The sequence below is a fragment of the Rhinichthys klamathensis genome, unplaced genomic scaffold (genome assembly GCF_029890125.1).
Source record: "Rhinichthys klamathensis goyatoka isolate OS25496 unplaced genomic scaffold, OSU_Roscu_1.1 h1tg000114l_1, whole genome shotgun sequence".
Taxonomy (NCBI): Eukaryota; Metazoa; Chordata; class Actinopteri; order Cypriniformes; family Leuciscidae; genus Rhinichthys; species Rhinichthys klamathensis.
Genome location: NW_026606651.1, coordinates 3,348,224 through 3,373,506, shown reverse-complemented (window position 1 = coordinate 3,373,506; position 25,283 = coordinate 3,348,224). Strand labels below are relative to the sequence as shown.

Below are 25,283 nucleotides of genomic sequence, written 5' to 3'. Positions count from 1 at the left end.
TGACACTGAAGACTGGAGTAAAGATGCTGAAAATTCAGCTTTGAATCACAGGAATAAATTACATTTTAAAATTAAACTTTTGAACACTATTGTATTGTTTGAGTGGTTCAAAATGTCAACTTCTGGCTGAACCAAAGGCGTCAGTTTATCCTTGTTTGGAGAAAAAAAAAAAGAGTTACAAAAAACAGAAAAAAATTACAGAATGATGACAGAATTTCTATTTTTGGGTAAACTATTCCTTCAAAAACTACAGAAAACTTTCCACAAGCCCTGCAATGTTGAACGTGTAGTTTTTGGCCTCTTCTCCACCACTAAATGCATTGCTTAAAACATTAGCACATTGTTTTTTTGTGCTGTAGTGCATAAATGCTCTGTACTGATCATTTGCTCCTCATTATATTTTAGTTTGGTCACAAGTAATCCTGACTTTGTCTGCTTTAAAAGCAAAAGCACCTGGCATCGTCTCAATAACTTGTACAGCAGTTTTATAGAGGTCTATATGTCTGTTATTTATTTTCTGCTGAGTCTCTGAGGAGTGAATGCATGAAAGTGAATGGAATGCGAGTGTAATAGCACCCGAGACTGAGCGAGAGAAGGTTTTTAGGGGAAGATAACATGAGAACGGAATGAAGCGCTGTTGATTGACCTTAGGAGGAGCATGCATGCTCAGGCAGTGACTGACAGACAGAGACAGCATTTACTGCAAGTACTGCATGCATACTTCTGCAAATTATGCATGCACAGTCCAGAACTCTTTCCTGTGCTTTCACCGACAATCGATTCCCTCTGCCTCTCCTCTTTTCCCTGTTTGCAACTTCTTGTTCAATTGCCAAGTCAGAATGAGTCATGTTATGTGCTGACACACTGACCTGGTTACAGTTCTTCTCAAGTTCCCTGCTTTTTATGAGCGTCCACTTCGAATAACAGACTACTATTGGATCTTATTACACGGGTCTCTGGAACTGCTAATTCTGATTGGTCAATCGTGGCATTCTGCAGTGAAATATGGTTGTCAGACACAATCGCCTTCTTAGATTTAAAATAATTTAAACTCAGATCAATGGTTCATGTCCATTTGTATATCTATTTGGTAATAGTGGGATGATCTACAGTCCGACGGTCATTATTGGAAAATATAAACTCTTTGATATCTACTCTGCTGAACACTCAGTCGGCCCACACGCTGATTTTTCTTTGTAGAGTCACTCTGAGGGCTAAACACTGACTTCTTTTTGCAAACAAAACAGGGGCCAAAGAGTTAAGAGTCTAACAGGCCAGTCGATGTCGCTCCAGACAGTCTGGGACCGCCAGGTTTACGGGAGCTTTTCACTAGCTGTTTGGATATTGTTAACTAAGACTAAAACTCGTTTTCGTTAATTAAAATAAATATAAAAATAAGGTGAAACGCTTAAACTTAAAAAAATATATATTAGAAATATTGAAATTTTATGTTTAAGTTGAAGTTTTTTTGTTTTTTTTTAATGAATACTTTATTACTGAATTACTAAAATAAAGATATAATTGTATATTGCCCGGTTTCACAGATAAGGCTTAGATTAAGCCAGGATTAGGCCCTTAGTTCAGTAGGACATTTAAATAGCTTTTATAAACGTGCCTTAGAAAAAAAACATTACTGCTGTGCATCTTGAGACAAAACAATGCCACTGACATATTTTAAGATACGTCAATGGAAGTTGCTTTCAGTTAAAACAGCTCAGACATGCATTTTAGTCTGGACTAGACTTAGTCATCTGTGAAACCAGTGGCTTAAATAATACTGAAATAACATTGTTTACTAGTGGACTCTGAAAGAAACAGTCAGATTAATTTAAAATACATGAAACTGCATTAGCAACCCATTCTACTTCCATAAGGTGGCAGATTTCAGAGATAACAGAATATTCCAAATAAAAATGTAAGGCTGGACAAGAACTCGGTAAAATAATTTTTCAAAATTTGTAAAACTATGATAATTTGGGAATAGGACGACAGATAATGTCAGGCTTAAGGGAGAGTTTAAGATCCTTGCCATTGTCGCCTTTGGCTTGCTTAGTTGGGGACACTTAATATTCAGAAATATTATTGATATGACTGCACTGACACAATTGGATGAGAACTGAACTGAGCTGGACAATGACATCATTGCTTTCTCCAAAACTGCTTTATAGATGAATTGAACTCATTCCATAATTGACTTTACACTGAATCAACACTGAACTGATTTCAACTGAATAATGACTGTTTACTAGTGTCTTTTAGAGCCGATTTACTGTAGAGTTTAATTCTGTTGGCATCACTGAATCATTACTTTCCTGTTTATCACTGTAAAGCTGCTTTGACACAATCTGTATCGTATAAAGCGCTACATACCGTAAATAAATTAGACTTCACTTGAGTTGTTCAGAGAAAAAATGGCTTTCTTTAAAATGTGCAGTGATTAATTGTTCAGAATTAGATCAGGAATATCCGTTAAGAAAGTAATAAGGTCAATTGAAATTTTATGTTGACTTTAACAGCTGATGACAATATCAGCACTACTTCACACATGTGAATTTACACCAGGGGCCATTTGCACTTTTAAGACTAGTCTAAGCAGTGTATGCAACAGACCCCAGAAATGAACTGCATGATATACATTAAACAATTGACAGATTAAGTCAGATATTTCTCACCAGTCCCTCACAGGTGCTGATAGCGGCGGTCCGGATAACACTTGGCATGTTATCAACCGTTACTGTGCCAAGAAGGTGACAGGCACCGTTCCCAGATGTTTGTGGCCACTTTTCCATTAAACTCCCATTGTGTCTCTCCAACACATATTCATTAGCGAAGAGGTTGTCATTGGTGGTTAGATTGAGAGTGTACTCCCGACCTTTGTAGTTGAGTTTGTAATACACCCGCTTCTCCGCTGAATTTAGGTCCCTCTTATGTCGCATGTTAGTGAAGTGATGTGATAAAGCGTATGAGATGAATTTTCCATTCGCGTCCACTTTTTCTGGGTGATCCACATAAAATTCAGAGTGTTGCTTGATGAAGAGATCTACGAATGAATGAAAACAAGACAGTTCAATTAAATACTTTCAATTTTTCAGTTCAAGTACATATTACAGCAGATAATCATTTCTGGAGCTACCAGAGAATAAGGGCACATCTCACAAAAAAGCACCAAAAAATATAGCTTATTTCAGTCATATTTCACCATAAAATTAAATGGAAAAAAAGAGAGAATGAATAAACAAATAATTTACATTTAGCAAAAAGACTAGGACCTTTAGGACCATTAAATCTTTTTGCATCTTTTCGACATTTTATTAAATATTTTTATTCAATTATAATATTATTTCATTCGTTATACATATATATATATATATATATATTGTATCAATACACACACACACACACACATATATATATATAGTCAGATATTTCTCACCAGTCCATATTGTAGTATCACCAGTGCATTTCTTTACAGTCTCTCACCAGTGTATATATATAGTGACATTCTTAAAAAAAAAACTAAAAACAAATGACATAGAAAATAGATAGACAATGTGTGCATTTTAATTCTCCTAAATTCCTTTAATATCAAAATACTTTGGTATATACAGTATAAAATGTTCTTCTGATAGGGTGAAATATAAACCTATAGGCATTGATTCATTCAAACCATTTTAACCATTCAGAGAGTGACGTCATCCAAACCACAATTAATGATTACCTTAGATCCTTACCTATAATTCTATATCACTGTCCTCTTCATGTCAGACATCATAAAACAGTCAAAATGACTGATGAAAGAGTTGATGAAGGCCTACCAAGTAGCTACCTTTTACTGCAGTGAACAGATGTGCAAGTTTCTCCAAATACATAGCTATACAAGATTGAGAATGTTATTGAAGTAAAATAAAATCCTTTGTAACTGAATCATTCATACATAAAAGGGTTAGGCCTAAATGTGCTTTTATAGAATGAGATTATGTAAAGTTCAGGACTCCATAAACAGAAATATGGACTTTGCAGCAGCTGACCAGTGACCACTCGCCTCAGTGAAACACTTGACATATCATTAGGACTTACCAGCTGCTTCTTTAAATAAAACAGCCTAAAAGCTGAAGTAAAATATGCTTGAACACAACTGTATAATTCTTATGCATGAAAACACAAACCTTGTTCTGTGTCTGGAAAGAGGTAGTCCGGTTCAGAGCTCTTGACGTGGCTCGCAGCCAGAAAAAAAACACAATTAAACCGCAAAATCGCGACGCTGACCCGACTTGGCATGTTTCTGCAACGCAAAATTAAAAGGGTAACGTTAAATAAACGCTCTGCGGCATTGAAGCCGAAGAACTAGTTAAAGTCAGTCCTGAGGGGAGTTTCTGGTGAAAGCAGGAGACCTCTGGGAGAAGGAAAGTGAACAGAGAATGAAGGAATATGATGTGGAGTGGGAGGAGAGATTCCAGTGACTGACTTTCCTCCTGTTTCCACGCACAGGAGGAGAGGAGATCTGATCGCCACAGGACAATAAAAACAACGAGCTGCAGGAGTGAAGGGAGCTGTAGCCTACATAGCTTTTTATTTTTCAAATATTTTTTTGACTGTAGCCTACAAGTTGCTTATCCATAAGAAAATCTTGGTGCAACCCAGATTTTGGTACGTGTCTTAAGTAAGGGATAATGTACGGCAGGGCCGGACTGGGACCAAAATTCGGCCCTGGCATTTGTGGTTTTCACCGGCCCAACTAATTGATGACGTTAAAAAACGCCCCCAGAATCTGAACATTTTTCCCACTGAGACACACCATACAAGGCAGCAATTTAGGCGCATTTCCATTACAGATTTGAGCAAAACTTTTGCGATTTTTTCTAAATGTCGATAAAAAACTATTGCGAAATGACGGCGTTTCCATTAACTGATGTTATGCGATACAACGTCCTTTTTTTTTCTCTCGCGATAAGTCATTTAGACATCATGGCAACGGGTCTATCAGCCACCACCACACTAGACATTATTATTATTATTAATGGAATGAGACGTGGTGTGTTATCCAAGCATTAATGGCAGGGAAAGACGCATACTGCTAAGGAGTTTCTGGGTGTTTCTCTCTCATTTCTGCCCCGAGGTCTTGATTGTGGCATTTCTTTGAGGTTTAGAATCCAGTATTCCTGAAGCCTAATTATTGTTTATTTTATGAATTTAATAAAGAACTCTGTCCAAACGGTCAGTGTACATTTGTGTCCATTCGTTTTTCCTTTTTTAACCCGTATTGCAAAACGAAAAATGAACGGTGATTTTTTAATTTAAAATGCAAAGTTAACCAGCAATTTTTTTTTAAATTTGAACTGTACACAAATGCTGTGCAAAAATAATAATATATCGACTAAATTTCAGATGTTTCTTTGACTTTTTGCCCCTTTATTAAACATTTAAAATATTCACAACTTAATACGAAAAAAATGTAGATTTTAATGGTTTTCTAAGGGCAAATTAGAACCTGGAAATTATATTTTTCCCGCAGTGCTGAATGAGAAGAGCCATATTTATGTCTCTGGAACCACAAGGTGATTTAGGTGAGTTATAGGCTAATGATAATAAATCTGTCTGAAAAAATAACGAGGCATTTTAATTGTTTATTAATAAACTATTGTTTTCTAAATCAGTGTCGGCTAAAAACATATCTTCATCTCCGCTGAGGCGCGCCGCGCGAATGCACCTTTAGAGAGAAATACACCTTTCATAAGGATTACATCATCAGAATGTATTAGCTTTCGATTCGAATTTGTTCGTTTTAAAGTGGACACTTCAAGCTTTAGCCTAGGCTTTACTTTGTTTCAGTTCTCGCGCTCCAGTTCACGGAGATCATGAAAGCGCGCATGATTGTTTTATTTTATTTTACAAAAGCACAACGTTTTCTTGTTATTGTGAGTTTACACAAATAAAATCATAGTGGCGAATAATGTATTATTATTTTCTGTATGACCAGAAATTATAGAGTAGGCCTATTTTAAGTTGTTTCTACTGTTGATAGGAAAAAGCAAGTGTTCGCGGCCGCGCCTCCGTGCCATGCGCGCTCAGCAAACACTTGGATATGCGTCAAAATCTTGTGTTTATTTGTGATAATCTTAGCCCTGTATTATTATTGTCTAACCATTATGAATGACATTTGACGAATTGCTTTGTTCCTTTTTTTGGATAAAAGCGTCTTCTAAATATGTAGCCTAATAACTGTTATAATAATGATGATATTTATTAGCCTATTATTTGCGTATATCACGGACCCCAAACACACCGCGTCTTCAGGTGACTGTAAATGCGCAAAAACTGTTTCCATTGCAGTTTTGCGAAATATTCCTTTTTCGAATTGCCTGAAAAACCTCCTCATGCGAGCGTAAAAACTTTTTTGCGATAAAGGTGCAGCAACGTGGTCAGCTCGGCCCAAAACAATAGAAAATCACACCGGCCCTTCTGGCATGTGCCAGAATTGCCAGATGGCCAATCCGGGCCTGATGTACGGTCAGCTGGTCATTATTCCTCAGTGGTTTATTTTGCGATAATGACCAGGGCTTTACTCCACGGGCTGCTCACCAAAATTCGTTGATATGAAATATTGATTTGTTTTTAAGTTTGTTTATAATTTTACAAGCTACAGCAACAAATAGGCCTTAAACAATGCGGACGTGTTTAACCGCTGCGCTCGCCGTCTCTCGCAAACGCTCAAATTAAAAGTATAGCTTTTAAAGACCCACTGAAGAAACAGAAAGACAGGACAGGACACATCGAACAGCTCCTCCCCTTTTTTAAATAGCCAATAGCATAGCATTTCTTTTAGCACAGCTTGACCTGGATAAAGCTGCAGTTTTATCCTAATTTCTAAACGTTTCTCCTCCTAATCTCCTCCATATCGCTATAAAATATAGCATTCTGTGTAGAATTCAAATGAGCCCAATATGTTTTGTAGTCTGCCCCGACTTGTGCATGATCCGCTCTATGCTATTGCTGCAACGGTTTCACACAGCAATCACGGTAAATTACCGTAAAATTGCCAGAACGACTTTACCGGTAAATTCAAAAATGTGCTGTTCACACAAGCAACAGCGTTCTGGCTTTTTACCGGCAACAGATCATTCACACATCAGTTCCAAAATACCGGTAAACTCTGTGATGATGTCATTAACCGGAAGCACGGGGACAAGATGAGATTGGCTAAAATTCGGGACGGTTTTCGGATGGGGGTGGTCTATACCACCCCTCCCGTTACCTGAAGATACGCTTTTGCTTTTTAGCGGCGTGTTGGGGTTCCGGTACACCAGCCATGTCAACGAAACGAATGAATTAAAATGAGCTTATCAATGCATATCTAAATTCGCGCCTATACGGTATTGTACAGTTTTATGTTTTATCAGACAATAACTACTCAAGATTTTGCTTTAGTATAATTTTCGGGACAATTAGGACCGGATTCGGGATTCGGGACAACAGCTTAGATTTCGGGACTGTCACAAATTTTTCGGGACGTCTGGTCACCCTAACCAGTGACCTCTAAAGTTGTTGACTCATCCGCCCGGACGAGGAGAAACGCTTTTGTTTCGGTATCACTCCAATTTGAAGACATTATTTTGTAAACAGTGCTGAGTAAACGCATCATTGCGTCATGATTTTATGAATGGCCCAGAGGCCAGAGCCATTGCTCTTTCAACGGCTTCTCATTGGCCCGAATCACTTCTTACGTCAGCGCGCTCTGACCTCGTACGTGCAAAATACCGGTAATCTTCATTCCGCGTTAACACAGCGCATTTACCAGTAATTTACTGGTAATGTTAAAAAATCCCTTACTGGTAAATTGCCGGAACCAATTTACCGGTATATTTGAAAAGGTCCTGTTCACACATGATCTTTTACTAGTAATTTACAGGTAATTTACCAGTAGGCTACTGTATGTGTGAAAGGGGCTAATAATGTGAAACCAGACTTCATTCGCCCCAATGGAAAGCATATTTACAGTCTGAATTGTTCCCTATCCCCTATTTAGAGCGTTATGTGCCATTCACCATGTAGAAAATAGTAAATGTGTGAACAGCATGATGTCATCAAAATCATTGATCCATCCCAGACATGCAACATAGTGTCGGCCCAGATCCGGGCCACATCTGGTACATGTGGATTCCCTTTCCACTGTGTGCAATATCTTTGTGAACGACCATAAAAATTCAAGACGTAGGGCAGTGGGATGAAAAAAAACTTGAGCTTGACGCATTTTTAGAATGCCGTTTTCATACATGAGGCGAGAGCGTCCGCATGTTTACATAAAAAAACCCAATAAAATGAAGGGTTCTGTGTGAACGCCGTTTCTAGTGTAAAAAAGCGCTAAAAATATTACAGTAATGTAACACTGAAGTCCTCTGAGTACTTTTTTGAGTCACCCTTTTGTGTTATTTCAGCTACCCGTACGAGCGGTATACCGTGTAGCAGCGAATTTAAGGAAATATCTGACCGCTGGATGGCGCTATTGACCAATTAGAATCAAGTATTCCAGAGTGAATCGTGACAGTTTAAAAACCTCTAGCATTGCTGTGCTGTTTGAGCAACGGGACGGGATAAGTCACATTTTGCTCATGTGGTAAATCTAAATTTGTAAATTTGGTACACAGTAACATTTTGACTTAAATTGAACTTATATTCAAAGGCAAATCTCCTTTCTCCTGTTTTAAAGCATATCCTTTTATAGGGAAAGAAAACTATTTTGGGCTAGTTCCTTTGTCTCATCTTGATATGGTTATTTAATTAAAGACTGTCTAATTTTAGAGAAGATTACATATCCATATGGATCACACATGCTATCACACCCCAGCCAAAATTGCTCTGTTGTTGCAGATTTTATTTCCCATCCCACTAGCTGCAAAAATGTGATTAAAAATGGTGATTTAAGGTGACTAGAAGTTGCATCCCCTAAAATGTTGACGTTCCCTTACAATTTGGAAATTTGGGATTCAAAATATTATTTAGACAGTAAGTTTTGGGATACTGAAAAAAAATGAAAAACAGAGACGCAATATTATTGCTTCTATTATTATTAATTAATAGTTAAAGGTGCAGTGTGTGGTTTTTAGCGGCATCTAGTGGTGAGGTTGCGAATTGCAACCAACAAAACAAAACGGTGGCCGACAGGAAAAGATGTCGTCGTCTGGAGACAGCAGAGAGTAGCAATGAGGTTTCTTTACAAAGATAAATTAAGAAATTAGGTTTACTTAATTATTCAGTAAAAACTATATGCTATTGCGAATATTATTGTTACTTGTTCACAGTGCCGCTGCTAGCCATTTTGGTGCCCTAAGCATAATTCCTTTATGATGCCCCCCCGCCCCCCCTAAAAAAAAAACATTTTCATTTAGGATTTTCATTTAGGGGGGCTAAGCCCCCAATGAGGGTATGATTTATAAAAAAATTAAAAAGCTAAAAAGTAACACTTTAGATTAGGGTCTAATGCTTACTATTAACTAGTTTCATTACCATGCAATGGCATGGTTTTATAATCACTGGGATCCCGAATTTGAGGCAGGTTAGTTAGGGGTGTTCGGGGGAAATTTTGGATTTTTCTGAACTACAGATGTGCATTTTAAGATGTTGTGAAGGCAAAAAAAAAAAAAAAAATTCGATAACAACAGCTTTAAAACCATGTCAGTGGGCAGCTGATTATTTTTCTCTCCTCATCAGCATCACACTCTTTTTCTCTTTGTTTTTATCTTGCCCTGTCTCTTCCCCCCCTAAAGTTGGCTTTTTTATTTTACTAAAGGTTACAATTTGTATTTTATTCTCAATATGTACACATTCATTATAAATCCTGTGCCTAACATGATGAAAACGGCTTTGTTCATGTTTCTTGTCCCCTCACAATGACAGTAGCCTAAACTATTACACTAGGCTACATGTTACATAGGCCTATTTTCAGTTAAAAATGGCGAAATTAGACAAAACTATATTAGTTTGCCTAATTATTTTTTGTCATTCGTTTAACATTTATGACCTAAAAAAAACTGTCAAATAAATAAAGTTAAGTTTAGCTACTTACATCTTATCTCGCACTTGACCGTACACTGAAGCGTCGAGTTCGCGCTCAGCGTCTGTGAACATAAAGCCCGCCTACTTTGATTTGATTGGTCATTTCAAATATTCTGACATTGACGAGCAGTGACAGACCAATGAGGCTCAGAAGAACACACACATGAACACACACACACACACACACCCTGTCCTGTGTTTCTGACGTGCTCTCTGTCTCTGCTCGGCGCCGCTGCGGAATGAAGAGGAAGAACGCGCTGAGTCTGATTATAACAAGAAGTTTGATGATTGGTTTTTCATTAGGCTATTTTTGGTGCCCCCTCAGCACTTGGTGCCCTACGCACAGCGCGTGATGCGCGTGGTGGGAGCGGCGGCGCTGCTTGTTCATCATTGTGTCAGTATTTTATTCACTGACTTTACCTAGCTTCCTTGCACGAAGAACAACATTAACGAAACGCGTTTGTCCGTTTTGGGGCTACTGTAGAAACATGTCGGCGCATTTCAATGTAAGGGGACCCGCGGTGTATGTAGATAGAAATGGCTCATTCTAAGGTAATAAAAACATAACGGTTCATTGGCTAAGGTCTTTATACACCACTGAAAACATGATATTGCATTTCTGTCATAATATCCTCCTAAATATTACACAATGCACCTTTAATAATAGTTAATGTTTTTAATATTGTCTATAGACTACAAATATTGTTGGCTTGGTGACAAATGGCTAATATATTCCTCTATTGTAAGTTGATTAAAAAAGTGTCTGCTAAATGCATGAATGTAAATTCACATATTATATGTTAAAACATATTAATATATTCTAACCAGCTGTTGATGTTGAGAAAAGGTCCTGTCCCTGTCTACGACCTTTGTTTTTAACCCATCTCTGTGCATAAATGCACTACACATTATTTCCACAAGATGGCGCATTTTTCTTTCGTTGCTCTTGAACTTTGTTCTACATTTTACAGGTCTAGGATGTCTTCCAGCATTACTATTTCCCAATCACTCCGAGTAAAGGCTGCAGAAGTTCCTTAAACGGACTTTTAAACACCTCAGGTTACAGTCGCCATCATGCTAAGGGTCAGAGGAGTATGACATCGAGGGACATTCTCTGTAAAGCTGCTGAATTCAAGAAACCTGGTGAGTTTGAGCTTAATTCATTGAGAAAACAACAAAAGCTAATCTGACTGATTGGTTTGTGTTATATTGCTTTATGGCTTAAACTCCATGTTGCCTTGACTGACTTAAAAGAGAGAAATACAGATTTTTAAGACATTCAGGGCTATATCACATCATCAAAAGTCTGTTCCAATCAAGTTTATTACTATCATAAATGTTTATGCTTATTTTAAATAAACATTACTTTTATGTATCAACAGTTTTCTAAATGCTTTTAATTTGATTTTCCTCCCAGTGTTGTAGTGTACAGTGAAGTGGTGTGTGGTCATGGAGGGGTTTTGGGCTGCGTTTTTCCCTGTGCTGAGGATCTGGTTCACCAGTGTGGTGGTCCTGATAATGCTCCCTGCCATGTTTGGCATCTCTCTAGGCATCACAGAGACCTACATGAAGCTCCTTATCAAATCCTTAGAGGTGCGTAAGACCTGTGTTGCTATTGTTAACTATTAAAAAAACATTTTTTGTTAAAGGGATAGTTCACCCAAAAATTTAAACTCTGTCATTAATGGGTGAACTATCCCTTTAATTGTAATTAAAGCTGAAATAAAATATAAATATTAGATGAAAACTTAAACGAGAAGTTGCCTTGACAAGTAACTGGAATAACTTTAAGTTATAAGTATTATATATGTTATAGTTATATAAGTATAACAGTAAAATTAAGTCAATTTAAAAAAAATAAAAATAAAAACTACATAAAATAAAAAAATCAGATAACAAAATTACTAAATATTAAACTAAAATGGAAAGAAATTACCTACAATGAATGAAAGATACAAATATAAAAATAAAAGCGTTCAAAATATTAATAAAAGCTATAATAGCAAAATAACAAAATAACTCCGTAAGACTTACATATTTATAGACATATACATTAGTGGTATATTATATCCATGACCTTAAGATTTGAATATATATATATATTATATATATGAATTTATAAAGAAAGTATATTTTTAAGTGCTATATCTAGTCACATTTTCTTTTAATGACATAAAACTGTCATTATTTACTTTCTTAAAACACGGAATGTCTTAATGTGAACAATTGATTGTGCACATTACTCCAAAGAAAATAAGAAAAATCCATGTAACCCTTAATCAAAATGTTGTAACTTCCTCCACCAACTGAGACGACTTTCCTTTTTCTCACTGATGAAAGTTAAGCCGTACCGATTCACATTCTGTCTGGCTCCATTCTAGTATGTAACACCCAATTTTCCTCCTATCAGTTCCCAAAAGATAAAGTGTCATGCCCTACATTTGTTTCTATAATAGGGAAGTAAACGGTTTACAAAGGCATTCAATTCATGTTGATTGTGCTTGTCACCATTTTTAATCACTCTTTAGCTTTTCAAATGGTCGTCCTGCATTAAAAATAAAGTTCTGCTGTGGCAAATTATTTTAGAAAAGCACAAATTCTCTCTATTGATATGAGCTTTTCAAAATTTGCATATATATTAATTATACACAATTTAGACAAACTTTAAGATGTACAGCATGACACTCTAGAATAGTCCTTGACATGTTACATCTACCAGGACGCTACTCTATTACACACACTCACCAAGGGGAAATTAAACAATTTTGTTGACCAATGAACACTGTGGCATAATCAGATGGTGCTGTATTTCTTAAACTGAAATGTGCTGTATCATCATAAGTGATAAGTGCCCTTTGACTTAATGAATTGTGATTCATTATGCAAGTATGGAAGCCTAGTGTCAGAAGCAAATGGAATCATACAATATATATTAAGCTTTACTCTGTGTTTTTACAGTGGGCAACACACAGAATACAAAGAGCGAGTAGAGCAGAGGAAATACTGAAACATTCCGCATCAAATGGTGAGTTTACACACATAAGGCTTTTCACACTGTGCTTAACCACGGGTTATCATCGTTCTAAACACCGCTTTTAACCCCGGGTAAAGGAACATTTCACACTTGTAATTTATTAGCACTGCTTTTGCGATGTGTACCCCACCTCCGTGAAGTTGGCATGGGGTGGACAGTGATGTCACAGTTCCCGAATTTTATCTGTTGTTTCTAAGGAGGGGAAATAGATACAGTGTTCATTTTAACGACACAAACTGGCACAAATCGAGCACAAGCGAATGATACCGCGTTGAGTGATTTAGACGAAATAGGGTGGAGAGTGACGTCATAGCTCCCTAATTATATTTGTTAAATATGCGGAAGGAAAATAGTTACAGTGTTTGTTTTAACGGCACAAACCAATGGGACCAGTTTGGAGTGATTTGGACGACACGAGGTGGAGAGCGACGTCACACAACATCCCCAAAAAATAATGTTCAATATCTCAAACACCAAACCAGCACAAATCCGCACAAACATAGCACAAATGAATGGCATAGTTTTGGGGATTATTTTTTTTATGAGGTTCAAAAGCACAATCAAAGTGGTCCATATGACTTGTGTACTATATTCCAATTCAAATCTAGTGACAACAACTTGATGTCACATTGATGTCAAAGTTGTTGACGGGACATCATTGAAACAGAATGCAACTGAATAATGACAGTCTGCTTATCATTTTAATAGGATTATTGAGCATTTCTGCATTTCTTTCAATGGAAAAAGAGTTTCTGTCTTTTCTATTTCATTCCTCAGGTTCTTGTAAAAGTGGACATCTTTTATGCCTTTTAGTTTAGCTGCATGATGGCTGTTTTCCAAGACACAAGCAGAGCTTTGAGATCTCTTGGGTTCTCAGCTTATCTGTCTCCTCAAACAATCACGTGTTACACAACGATTACAGTTGCTCTTGCTCTCTCACACATTCGTGATGGACTTTAGTCTGTCTTTATCAGTTACACCTTCCATTAGATTTATGAATGCTCTTTATCAATACCTCACTGATCTTCACTGATTAATCAACATCTCAGCTGATGATAGCGTTACTGATTATACCCAGTTATAAAGCGTCTGACTGTGTCTGGTTTGAATGCGTTTCTTAAGATGGCACAGAATGGGCACTGGGTTCACTGTGCTTATGTACATAAAAGAGAAAAGTCTGTCATCATTTACTCATTTTGCTACAAACACGTGTGACTTTATTTCTTCCCTAGAATAGAAAAAAAGAGATGCTCACGTTGTTCTTTTCCATATAAGGAAAGTGAATGGACACAAACAGTTAAGACATTTATGATGTTACAAATGATTTCTATTCCAAATAAATGCTGTACTTTTGAACTTTCTATGCATCTAAATAAAAAAATGTATCACGGTTTCCACAAAAAATTTTGCAGCACAACTGTTTTCAATATTGATACTAATAAGAAATGTTTCTTGTTCACCAAATCGGCATATTAATGATGATTTCTGAAGGATCATGTGACACTGAAGACTGGAGTAATGATGCTGAAAATTCAGCTTTGCATCACAGGAATAAATTACACTTTAAAATACATTCAAATTGAAACCAGTTATTTTGAAATTGTAATAATATTTCACCAGCCTGACTTCGTCATACTCGTATTCTAGTCAGAATGTGAGTCTGATACTGCTCCATAGGGCTTTGATTATGAGGCGTGTCTTAACCGAACCAGGAAAAAAAAAATCTGCACTCAATTGGATAGACCTACAACCAATCAGAGCAACACAGTAAGTGTTTTTTTATGAGCTACGCAAATTGTCAACAGACCTCAACTGCACGCAAGCTGGAAGTAGTAGTAAAATAATGAGTGTCGCTTCTTTTACTTGGTCCTCCATGAGTGCGACCAAAGGAGAAACCACAACGACCACATCCCATCTTCTTAGTGACCATCGGAGCCAGCTGATAAGTTACACTTTTGCCGAATCCCGTAGGAAGGACGGCAAACACATCTTTCCGATCGACAAATGCCTTGATTGCAGTTCTCTGTTCGTCTTTTAAAATGAATGCGCTGTTGATTTCTTTTACAACAGACGCGATAGCTGAATCTATACATCTCAATTCTCCAGCTGCAGTCATCTCTCAGGGAAACCAGTTCAACCCAAGCGCTCTTTGATAACGTGATGATTACGTAACTGCAGATCATCTGTCCATCATCGTATAAAGCCCGCCCTGGCAATTTGATTGGCCCGACTAATTCTGAACCGATCATAATTACTCCTCAATGGATCGAGTCCAGACCGAACTTCCCGACCAAAAAATGTTGTGGGCGGGGTTCGGGCGTGCATCCAGGCTAATATTTCACAATATTACAGTTTGATCGAATAAATACAGTCAGTCATTGTTGAGCATTTCATTATAAAGTTAACCAGGACTTTTGTCTGTGTGACTCAGGTTTGATTCAGCGAGAAAATTCCTCTTTGGAGCAGGAGATTGAGGAGTTACGTCGGAACAGGCCAAAGTCGGCCGAGCGCGGAGACTTCACTCTGAGCGACGTCCTGTACTTCACCAGGACAGGCATCGAGAGCATAGTGGAAGACGATGTCACGCAGAGATTCACCTCAGAGGAGCTGGTGTCCTGGAACCTCCTCACCAGAACCAACAACAACTTCCAGTACATCTCTCTCAGGCTCTCTGTACTGTGGGGGGTTGGCGTGGTTGTGAGATACTGCATATTGCTTCCTCTACGGTAGTGTACCAATTCACTAATACTTTATACCTAGTACATTAGTGTTCAAAAGTTTGGGGTTTAAAGAAATTAATACTTTTTTCAGCAAGGAAAAAGGTTTTAAAATAAATGCTGTTCTTTTGAACTCTCTGTTCATCAAAGAATCCTATGAAAATGTATATCACAGTTTCCACAAAAATATTAAGCAGCACAACTGTTTTCAACATTGATAATAATCAGAAATGTTTCTTGAGCAGCAAATCAGCATGTTAGCATTTCTGAAGGATCATGTGACACTGAAGACTGGAGTAATGATGCTGAAAGTTTAGCTTTGCGTCACAGGAATAAATTGTTCATTTTAAAACATACTAAAATAGAAAACAGTTTTATTAAATTGTAATAATATTTCACAATATTACAGTTTTTACAGTATTATTTTTTAATCAAATAAATTCAGCCTTGGTGAACAGATAATACTTCTTTCAAAAACAATAAAAAAAAATCTTACAGACTACAAATCATTTAATGCTAGTGTATATATGTATATGTGTTCTTTTGTTGGCAGTATATAATGAAAATAATGAAATATTAATGAAAAAAGTCATTATTTTATTTAATTTCAATTCAGTTTGATTCAATTGTCATGTGTCCTTTTTTTAATAGTATAAACATGTATAGTATTTTTTTCCATGCATCTTTTTCATGCATCTGCTCTTCTGTTATTGTCTCAGGGTTACACTGGCAGCTATAGGGTTAAGCTGGTTGGTAATTGGCACAACAATGGTGGGATTCCTCCCTAATTTCAGGTAATGCTTTGGTTATGTTATCAGTCTTTTAAATGCGTGAATTATTCATGATTGCACTTAATCAAGTTGATGTCACTTCATGCTGAAGAGATCAGCATTATACACTCACCTAAAGGATTATTAGGAACACCTGTTCAATTTCTCATTAATGCAATTATCTAATCAACCAATCACATGGCAGTTGCTTCAATGCATTTAGGGGTGTGGTCCTAGTCAAGACAATCTCCTGAACTCCAAACTGAATGTCAGAATGGGAAAAAAAGGTGATTTAAGCAATTTTGAGCATGGCATGGTTGTTGGTGCCAGACGGGCCGGTCTGAGTATTTCACAATCTGCTCAGTTACTGGGATTTTCACGCACAACCATTTCTAGGGTTTACAAAGAATGGTGTGAAAAGGGAAAAACATCCAGTATGCGGCAGTCCTGTGGGCGAAAATGCCTTGTTGATGCTAGAGGTCAGAGGAGAATGGGCCGACTGATTCAAGCTGATAGAAGAGCAACTTTGACTGAAATAACCACTCGTTACAACCGAGGTATGCAGCAAAGCATTTGTGAAGCCACAACACGCACAACCTTGAGGCGGATGGGCTACAACAGCAGAAGACCCCACCGGGTACCACTCATCTCCACTACAAATAGGAAAAAGAGGCTACAATTTGCAAGAGCTCACCAAAATTGGACAGTTGAAGAATGGAAAAATGTTGCCTGGTCTGATGAGTCTCGATTTCTGTTGAGACATTCAGATGGTAGAGTCAGAATTTGGCGTAAACAGAATGAGAACATGGATCCATCATGCCTTGTTACCACTGTGCAGGCTGGTGGTGGTGGTGTAATGGTGTGGGGGATGTTTTCTTGGCACACTTTAGGCCCCTTAGTGCCAATTGGGCATCGTTTAAATGCCACGGCCTACCTGAGCATTGTTTCTGGCCATCTCCATCCCTTTAAGGCCACCATGTACCCATCCTCTGATGGCTACTTCCAGCAGGATAATGCACCATGTCACAAAGCTTGAATCATTTCAAATTGGTTTCTTGAACATGACAATGAGTTCACTGTACTAAAATGCCCCCCACAGTCACCAGATCTCAACCCAATAGAGCATCTTTGGGATGTGGTGGAACGGGAGCTTCGTGCCCTGGATGTGCATCCCACAAATCTCCATCAACTGCAAGATGCTATCCTATCAATATGGGCCAACATTTCTAAAGAATGCTTTCAGCACCTTGTTGAATAAATGCCACGTAGAATTAAGGCAGTTCTGAAGGCGAAAGGGGGTCAAGCACAGTATTAGTATGGTGTTCCTAATAATCCTTTAGGTGAGTGTATTATGTTCCCAGACTATATGTTTTGGGCACTGGTGTCTCCAACATGAGATAATGGTGTGCTGGTCTCCACTAGGCTTCTTAACCACACAACTTATGATCAAATGTCTAAATTTCCTAGACTACTTAGCCAACAACCAGTAAAAAAGAATATTTCTCCATTATTCAACTCAACCTGAGGCATCTACACCACTTGGATGTTTATTTAGCAAATGTGTTTATTTCCATGTAAATGACAAATGTCTATGCAGAATGATGAAAAATGCACCGTTTTAACAATGGGCATCTCATAATAAAACACCTGTTGAGCTCATTTATCCATAGTCTTTTTCTGTGTGTCCATTAAAGTGTTATTTAATCCTAATTCTATTCATTACAAACCTTTGTTGTTTCAGAGTGAAGGGTTGGTTGAGTGAACTAGTCCACGTGATGTGCTACAGGATCTGTGCAAGAGGCCTTTCAGCTACGATTCACTACCACAACAAGTGAGTTCAATGCTCCATTTGATGACAACCAGTCTAATCAAGTAACAATTATATGGTTTAGACTTGTACAGTGACACTGTGGCTCTGTTCTAAAAACCTGTTGAGCTGTTTTGTTGTCTACTTTCTACATAGTCAGCTGCCTTCTAAAGGGGCGGTCACACTACACTTTTCCTTCCATTGACTTCCATTCATACGCAAGCGAATGCTGGAGAAAGGAAGCACAAGCTCATGCGAAGATGTTTCTCATTTCGCTGTTCCAAAGTTCAATTTTGGTAAACTCTGACCTGCGAATTCGTATCACTTGGAAGAGGTCTGATTAATAGAAGATTGATACGCCACGGCATGTCCTCATAGCAGAATTTAAAAAATGCTAAATTTAAAGTGGCTATATTTAGAATTCAGAAACCCTTGTTATTAGCGACACCAGTGGCCGTTAAGTGAATTGCAGCCAGCAACTTAAGCCCAATTTATACTTAGCTACGGCGTAGGCTGTGTGTAGCGCGCGTATCCTTCGGCGTACCCTGACGTGCACCTCTCCAAAAGTGTAACAACGAGTCAATTCTACGCGGACGCAAGCGCTGTGATTGGCCTGTCAGAACCGCTCCCTCGGGTTTTCACATGCTCCCTCTGCATGTGTAATTGCGCGTCAACGCGGACAACGACGCAGAAGTATAAATGAAAACCAACACGTAGTCTATAGCGTAGAGGCTCCGGTATAGGTCTGACGCAGAAGTATAAATCAGCCTTTATTGTTCATGCCCACACGCATGCACACGTAACACACAAGAGACTGAACGTGATTTAATTCCCCGATATATTCACGGCGAAGTTTTTACTTTTCATTCTTTGCTTAGACCATTCATCTCCATGAAGAGCACATGTACCCAAATTACACGCTGCCATCTTTGCTTCATGTGCATTTCAAGAGACATTTTTTTAGCCAATCACCTGAGCTGGAAATGTCATGTGGCTGATCACTCTCTTTGAACTCCTTGCAGATGACACTGAGTAAACATTTACTATAATATAATGTTGTTTTTATGTTGCTTGCCTATTTATATTTTGTAAAAGTACAATGACTACTTTGGAATGGCTGTCAGTGAAGAAAATTGCTTTTTTACGCCCGTAATGGTGTAGTTGCAGCATCTACCACCAGGACCTAGTTGACGAACATCTGTATCGAATGTGTAAATTGTGTAAATTAAATGAGTCTAAGTGTGTAATCCTAATTCTTTTTTCAGACAGAACAGACCTAAGAGAGGAGGCATTTGTGTAGCTAATCACACTTCGCCAATTGATGTCGTTATTCTGGCTAATGACGGCTGTTACGCCATGGTGAGTGAGACAGAATTAAAACTTTATCTGTCTTAAATAATATCTTATTTTTTGTCTGCCTTTACAATGGATCCAAGAACCAATCTTCTACTCTTTTTTTGGCATATAGTGCTCAGGCCTGCACTTATATTTGCATGGGGTATACGAATGGGGTAAAATTTTGAGTGTATATGACTTGTATGAATATGACTCTGCTTTTCACATTAAGCAAACGGTACATTATGTAGTTTTTGGAGCTTGACATTTACAGAGTCACCTATCCAAAACCAAGTTTGGAGGGACACAAATACTTTTGGCAAAATTAGCCAGTATAAACTTATTTATTTTTGAGAAATTGTGAAAGCCATTTTAGAATACTTCAAATGTTTTGTTCTGCATTAAATTTTTAACAAAAAGTATTTATCCAGTAAAAATTATTTTTCGTTATTCATCAAATGAATATTTGATGTAATTTGCATTATCATTCATTATTTTCTTGTTTATCGCTGTGAACCAATCTGTATTGGATAAAGCGCTAAATAAATAGAGGAGACTTGACTTGATTAAAAAATATATAAAAAGAAAATACAGAAGATTAATGTTTTTCAATAATAACAACTGTTAATATTGTGGGCTACTGTGTTTGTTTTATTTGTCAGTATCAGCTAAATTAATTCATGTAAATAATGTGGTTTTTTTCATTATTCAATGTTTTGTGTGTGTGTGTGTGTGTGTGTGTGTGTGTCACCAAAATCATTTTAGAACCGCCGCTTTAGTCACATATAGGAATTAATTCTCTGCATGATTAGCGCTTTGTTCCAAAAGTGAAATGTTGTGAACAGACTCTTTTTTTTTCTTCTCTAACAGGTAGGGCAGGTTCATGGTGGTTTAATGGGAGTTGTCCAGCGCGCTATGGAGCGATCTTGCCCTCACATCTGGTTTGAGAGAGCAGAGATGAAAGACCGCCACCTGGTGACACAAAGGTAAAACAACAATAACAATGTTCTATTATTGTTAATCAAGTTCAAAGCACCACAAACGTTTCTTACAAAAAAATTTTTTTATGATTTTCAAACTTTCTACGTCTATTTCATTTCATCTTTCCTCTTCGTAAAACTATATATATGCATAAACTAATGCATATATTTCTCTACATACTCAAGAGACAAAATCCCTCCCTGTTCATGCTGGGTCATGTCTCTCTGAGTCAGCTGCTATGTGCCTCACAGCACAACAGAAACATGTTTCTTTAAAAACACCCAGTGTTCTGACATGCATTGACGACTCAAGCGGCATTGGAAATTACAGGCACACAAATATATTTTCATACATAATGATATCTAATGTAGACAACAATTTAATATTATTTCATGCAACAATTTAATATTATTTCATGCACAGTGATCTCATTGGGGTTTGTTGTCAGTCTGTTTCCTTGTGGTTCCAGATAATGCCGTTTTAAAGCAAGTAAGTTCAGTCCATGGCCATTTCAGTGGCGCCCCAGGCAGCTGTTTTACAGTCGTGTCAGCACAGCTCCAGTTTCTTGAATGAGAATTTCCAAAATTATTTGGACTAACTATATTTCATATTTTAAACATATTTTAAATAGTCAATCGAATCGGACAGCAATGCTATATATATATATATATTGCGCTGCTATGCTACTCCCTTCCCCACAACCAGGGGCAATTCTAGGATGTCAGTATTAAGGGGGCTCAGCCCCAATGAGGGCATGATTTAAGAAAAAAAAAAAAATATATATATTGTTTGGATACTAGGGTAGGCATGAACAATACAGCAGGTTCTACACTACCTATCAAGTCAATCCCTGAATATTGAATTAATTTCTAATCATTTTACATAACCAGCTAATATTCATTGAGTGGAGTGACAAACTTTATATAACTGTAATTGTCTAGATTGACAAGATGTGGGTAAAATATATATTTTAAAAGTGTTTAAAATATAAACACTTTTATTTTTTTAACTCTACATTTATGCAGTTAAATTAACTTTAACGAAGATCATTACATTTCTCATTTTCATTCATGGAGATGACATGGAAAATGTCCCATGCTTTAGTGCAGGATTTCTGTCACCTGGTGGAAAACACACTTTTCACCTGAAAATGATATGAAATGACCAATATAACCAGTAGATGGCTGAGGAGGACCACTCATTTGCCATTTCCACTCACTTTTATAGTTATTTTTATGTGTTTTGCGTTTGGATTTATTATAAAATGAATATTATAACAAATGTTTTGCAATTTTATTGCACTAAAGTATGAAGTATAGCAAGAAACCATCTTGAATTGCTCCCGCATCATATTATATAAACTGCATTTATGACAAAGAACTACACAGATGGAGATATCATAACAATCTATCACTAAATGCACACATGTTGTCCTGTTTAAGCGGGGCTGGGTGGGATTTTATTGGGGCTACAGCCCTCCTAAAATGGGCCTAGTGACGTCCCTGCCCACAACCCCACCCCGCACCCGCTCATCAACCTTGAGACAGGTCCGTGCCAAGGTCATGATCCGTCTCTGGGTATAGCTATTGCACATGCGTCAGTCTCAGGAAACTGCCATTTGTGCCACATTTGCATCACACTGCTGATTAAATTAACAGGAAACTGAAACTTAACTTTTTGTTAAGAAAATACAGAATTCTTCCCTCACTTAATTTTTATTAATATCAGTGTAATTCTGCTTGTAAATTTAATCTATATCAAATGTAATCTAAAGATGAATATAATAATATTATATTTGAGATAGTGACATTATCTTTAGGGTTAGATAATAATTAAATGAAATTCTAATAGGGATAATAATGAAATATGATTGAATATTTATAGATTATGTATGTATCTATTAAAAACAGCAGTTTGGCTCATTTCTTACATCCGCCATGTTACGTTTTCTTTCATTTATCAATTTTTCATGCATATTTCCATGAGTATCCTGTCTCCTCATCATATTGTCTCTGTTAACATAATGGCCTGCTCATCTTTCTTGTTTTCTCATCCTTCACAGGTTAAAAGATCACGTAAATGTCAAAACAAAGCTGCCAATACTCATCTTCCCTGAGGGTAAGTGCATAATGACAGTGAGGAACACACTGAGATACAGTTTCGGTCGTATTGCAGGTCCTGCTGTTTCTCTAAGCTTCTTAAGGTTGAAGTCTAATGTTTGCCCCTGCAGGAACTTGCATCAATAATACATCAGTAATGATGTTTAAGAAGGGAAGTTTTGAAATTGGAGGACCTATTTACCCCGTGGCTATAAAGGTAATATATCAGTACTTGTCTTTTATGCACATTACCCATTATAAAGGGAATTATAATGGGGTCATAAAATGTTATTTTAGGATCATTGAGATATTATTGTAGTTTTAATTAATATTTTGAATTGTTTTTTATTTTTTATACGCTACAGTATCATTTTAATTTTGAATAAAGTTTTAGTAATTTTGTTGAATGTTTTTGACATTTTTATTATTTTTTTAATGTCTATATTTTTATTTTTACTACATCAAGTTAAGCTAAATGAAAATGAGAAATCTTGCCTTAATATATATTTAAACACACAGAGAGACAAAGTGTGTATGTGTGTGTGTGTGCGCGTGTGTAAATATATAATTTATGTATACTTTTTAAATCTGTATCATTTAGTTTATTTCATATATAAAAAAAATCCTGTAGCATAATTAATAAAAATTATTAACTTACTAAAACACCTACTGTCTGTTTCACACACAATTTAAAATAAATTGGTAGTATACCGTTTTAATTCCAACAGAGTACTGTGTTTTGGTCACATGTTGCAATAATCTTCATAGTGTGTGTTTGTGAATTGGCCTACTGTGACCCTCATGCAATGTCTGTGTGTGTTATATATAGTACGACCCTCAGTTTGGAGATGCGTTTTGGAACAGCAGCAAATATAGCATGGTGAGCTATTTGCTGCGGATGATGACGAGCTGGGCGATAGTGTGTAGCGTCTGGTATCTGCCTCCAATGACACAGCAGGTGAGAGATCAAGCAGACAATTGTACAGTAGCTGACATCAGCTCCACAACTAGTGAGCTGCAGCGTTATTGTGCCACGATGCTGATGTGATTGATTACACCCTCACTGACTCATTTCCTGTGTGCACAGGAAGGGGAGGATGCTGTGCAGTTTGCCAACAGGGTGAAATCAACCATTGCACAACAAGGAGGTTTAGTGGACTTGGCCTGGTGTGTAAATGAGTTTTTCTTCAGCTGCCTTCCTAAATGAATTTAATATAAGTTAAATAAGCTATATTATGTCTTTAAGCCTTAATTTTGTAGTCTACTATATAGGTTTTCATGCTTGAATGTTCAAAATTTCACATATTTTACATTCTTGCAGCACCTCTCTTTCCAGTCTGTCAGTAATGCTCTCTTTAGTTCCTGTCTCTATGAAGCCTATCCTTTCTAAAAACACAATGTGCTCTGATTGGTCGGCTGGATCAGTGTGTTTTGAGTGGTTAACTGCGAGTTTCAACACACTACTAGCAACTCAATCAGGCCTCGGTCCATTGTTTGGCTTATGCCTTAGCCGGGAATTATTTAAAAGAGGAATATTATGACATGATTGTTTCTGGAAGTAAACTCAAGACTACAGTGGAGTTCAGAAACAGTGACACTGAAATAGAGAATAACTCTCCTTGGAGTGACTTGGTGCTTCGTAACTTTGCAGACCTTTCTCGTGCTCAAACAGCAACATTACACACTAAAGAAAGTTAAAAATGTAATAAAAAAATAAAAAAACGTAATAGGTCCTCTTTAAAGGTTTATGACTTTGTGTGTTTTTCCGTGTGTGTTTCACAGGGATGGCGGTCTGAAGAGGGGAAAGGTGAAGGATGCGCTCAAGGAACAACAGCAGAAGAAGTACAGCCACATGGTGGTGGGTGATGACAGCAGTGACTGAACACACACACACACACCAATGAACAAAGGGCTTGATATTCTCAGTCACCAATCACTGGAAATATGTCAACTTGTTGATAAACGAACAGGAGGGACTTTTTATACTGCTGCTATAATACAGTTTAAATATGTTAATTTAAAAAATAAATGGAAATACATTTTTTTAATGCAAATGCTATAGATCCCAGTGTCATATGGGCTTCACTGCTTTTCTGTGAAGAGTTTTATTTGGGTGAAAAAGCTTTTGTTTTATTGATACCAGTTTTCGAAAGTTCATTTTTGAAATTCAGAACATGTAAAAAGGACAAAATTGTAAATGCATGATTGGGGTTAATATTCAGTTCAGTGTATGCTAATTTATTTCTGAAATAAACTTTTGTGCTTTTTTAAAGTTTTGTTCTTGTCAGATATGTCTACTATCATGATTATTTGCTGGGGTCTCCACAGTCATGCTGAAAATAAAGGTCAAATTTGTGGGAATTTGTGAAATATATTTTTATTATATAATTAAAAACATTCTAGTTATGCTCAGCTGTAAATTATTTCATTTGCTAGATGTTCTTTGTGAAAGCAATCTTTGTAAAAAGGTTATTTTTAAATACATATATG

The 25,283-nt window shown here is 37.0% G+C and overlaps 2 protein-coding genes across 2 annotated transcripts in view; one reads left to right on the top strand and one right to left on the bottom strand.

The window, feature by feature from the left end:
* Window positions 1–4,502, bottom strand: part of adamts12 (ADAM metallopeptidase with thrombospondin type 1 motif, 12) — a 44,172-nt gene extending 39,670 nt beyond the window's left edge. The window contains exons 1-2 of the mRNA XM_056254814.1: window positions 4,167–4,502; window positions 2,673–3,040 (exon numbers count right to left, since the gene is read on the bottom strand). Coding sequence (XP_056110789.1) covers window positions 2,673–3,040; window positions 4,167–4,278 — 480 coding nt within the window. The 5' untranslated portion in view covers window positions 4,279–4,502. The remainder of the gene's footprint in view (window positions 1–2,672; window positions 3,041–4,166) is intronic.
* Window positions 4,503–11,034: 6,532 nt separating this feature from the next.
* On the top strand, window positions 11,035–24,908 carry agpat9l (1-acylglycerol-3-phosphate O-acyltransferase 9, like). The gene is made up of 13 exons (XM_056254816.1): window positions 11,035–11,193; window positions 11,468–11,643; window positions 13,009–13,075; window positions 15,516–15,810; window positions 16,521–16,595; window positions 18,313–18,402; window positions 19,644–19,737; window positions 20,584–20,699; window positions 22,757–22,812; window positions 22,925–23,010; window positions 23,623–23,751; window positions 23,881–23,960; window positions 24,576–24,908. Exons 2-13 carry the CDS (start codon window positions 11,500–11,502, stop codon window positions 24,673–24,675), a joined length of 1,332 nt encoding a protein of 443 aa, XP_056110791.1. The 5' UTR covers window positions 11,035–11,193; window positions 11,468–11,499; the 3' UTR covers window positions 24,676–24,908.
* Window positions 24,909–25,283: the final 375 nt, after the last annotated feature.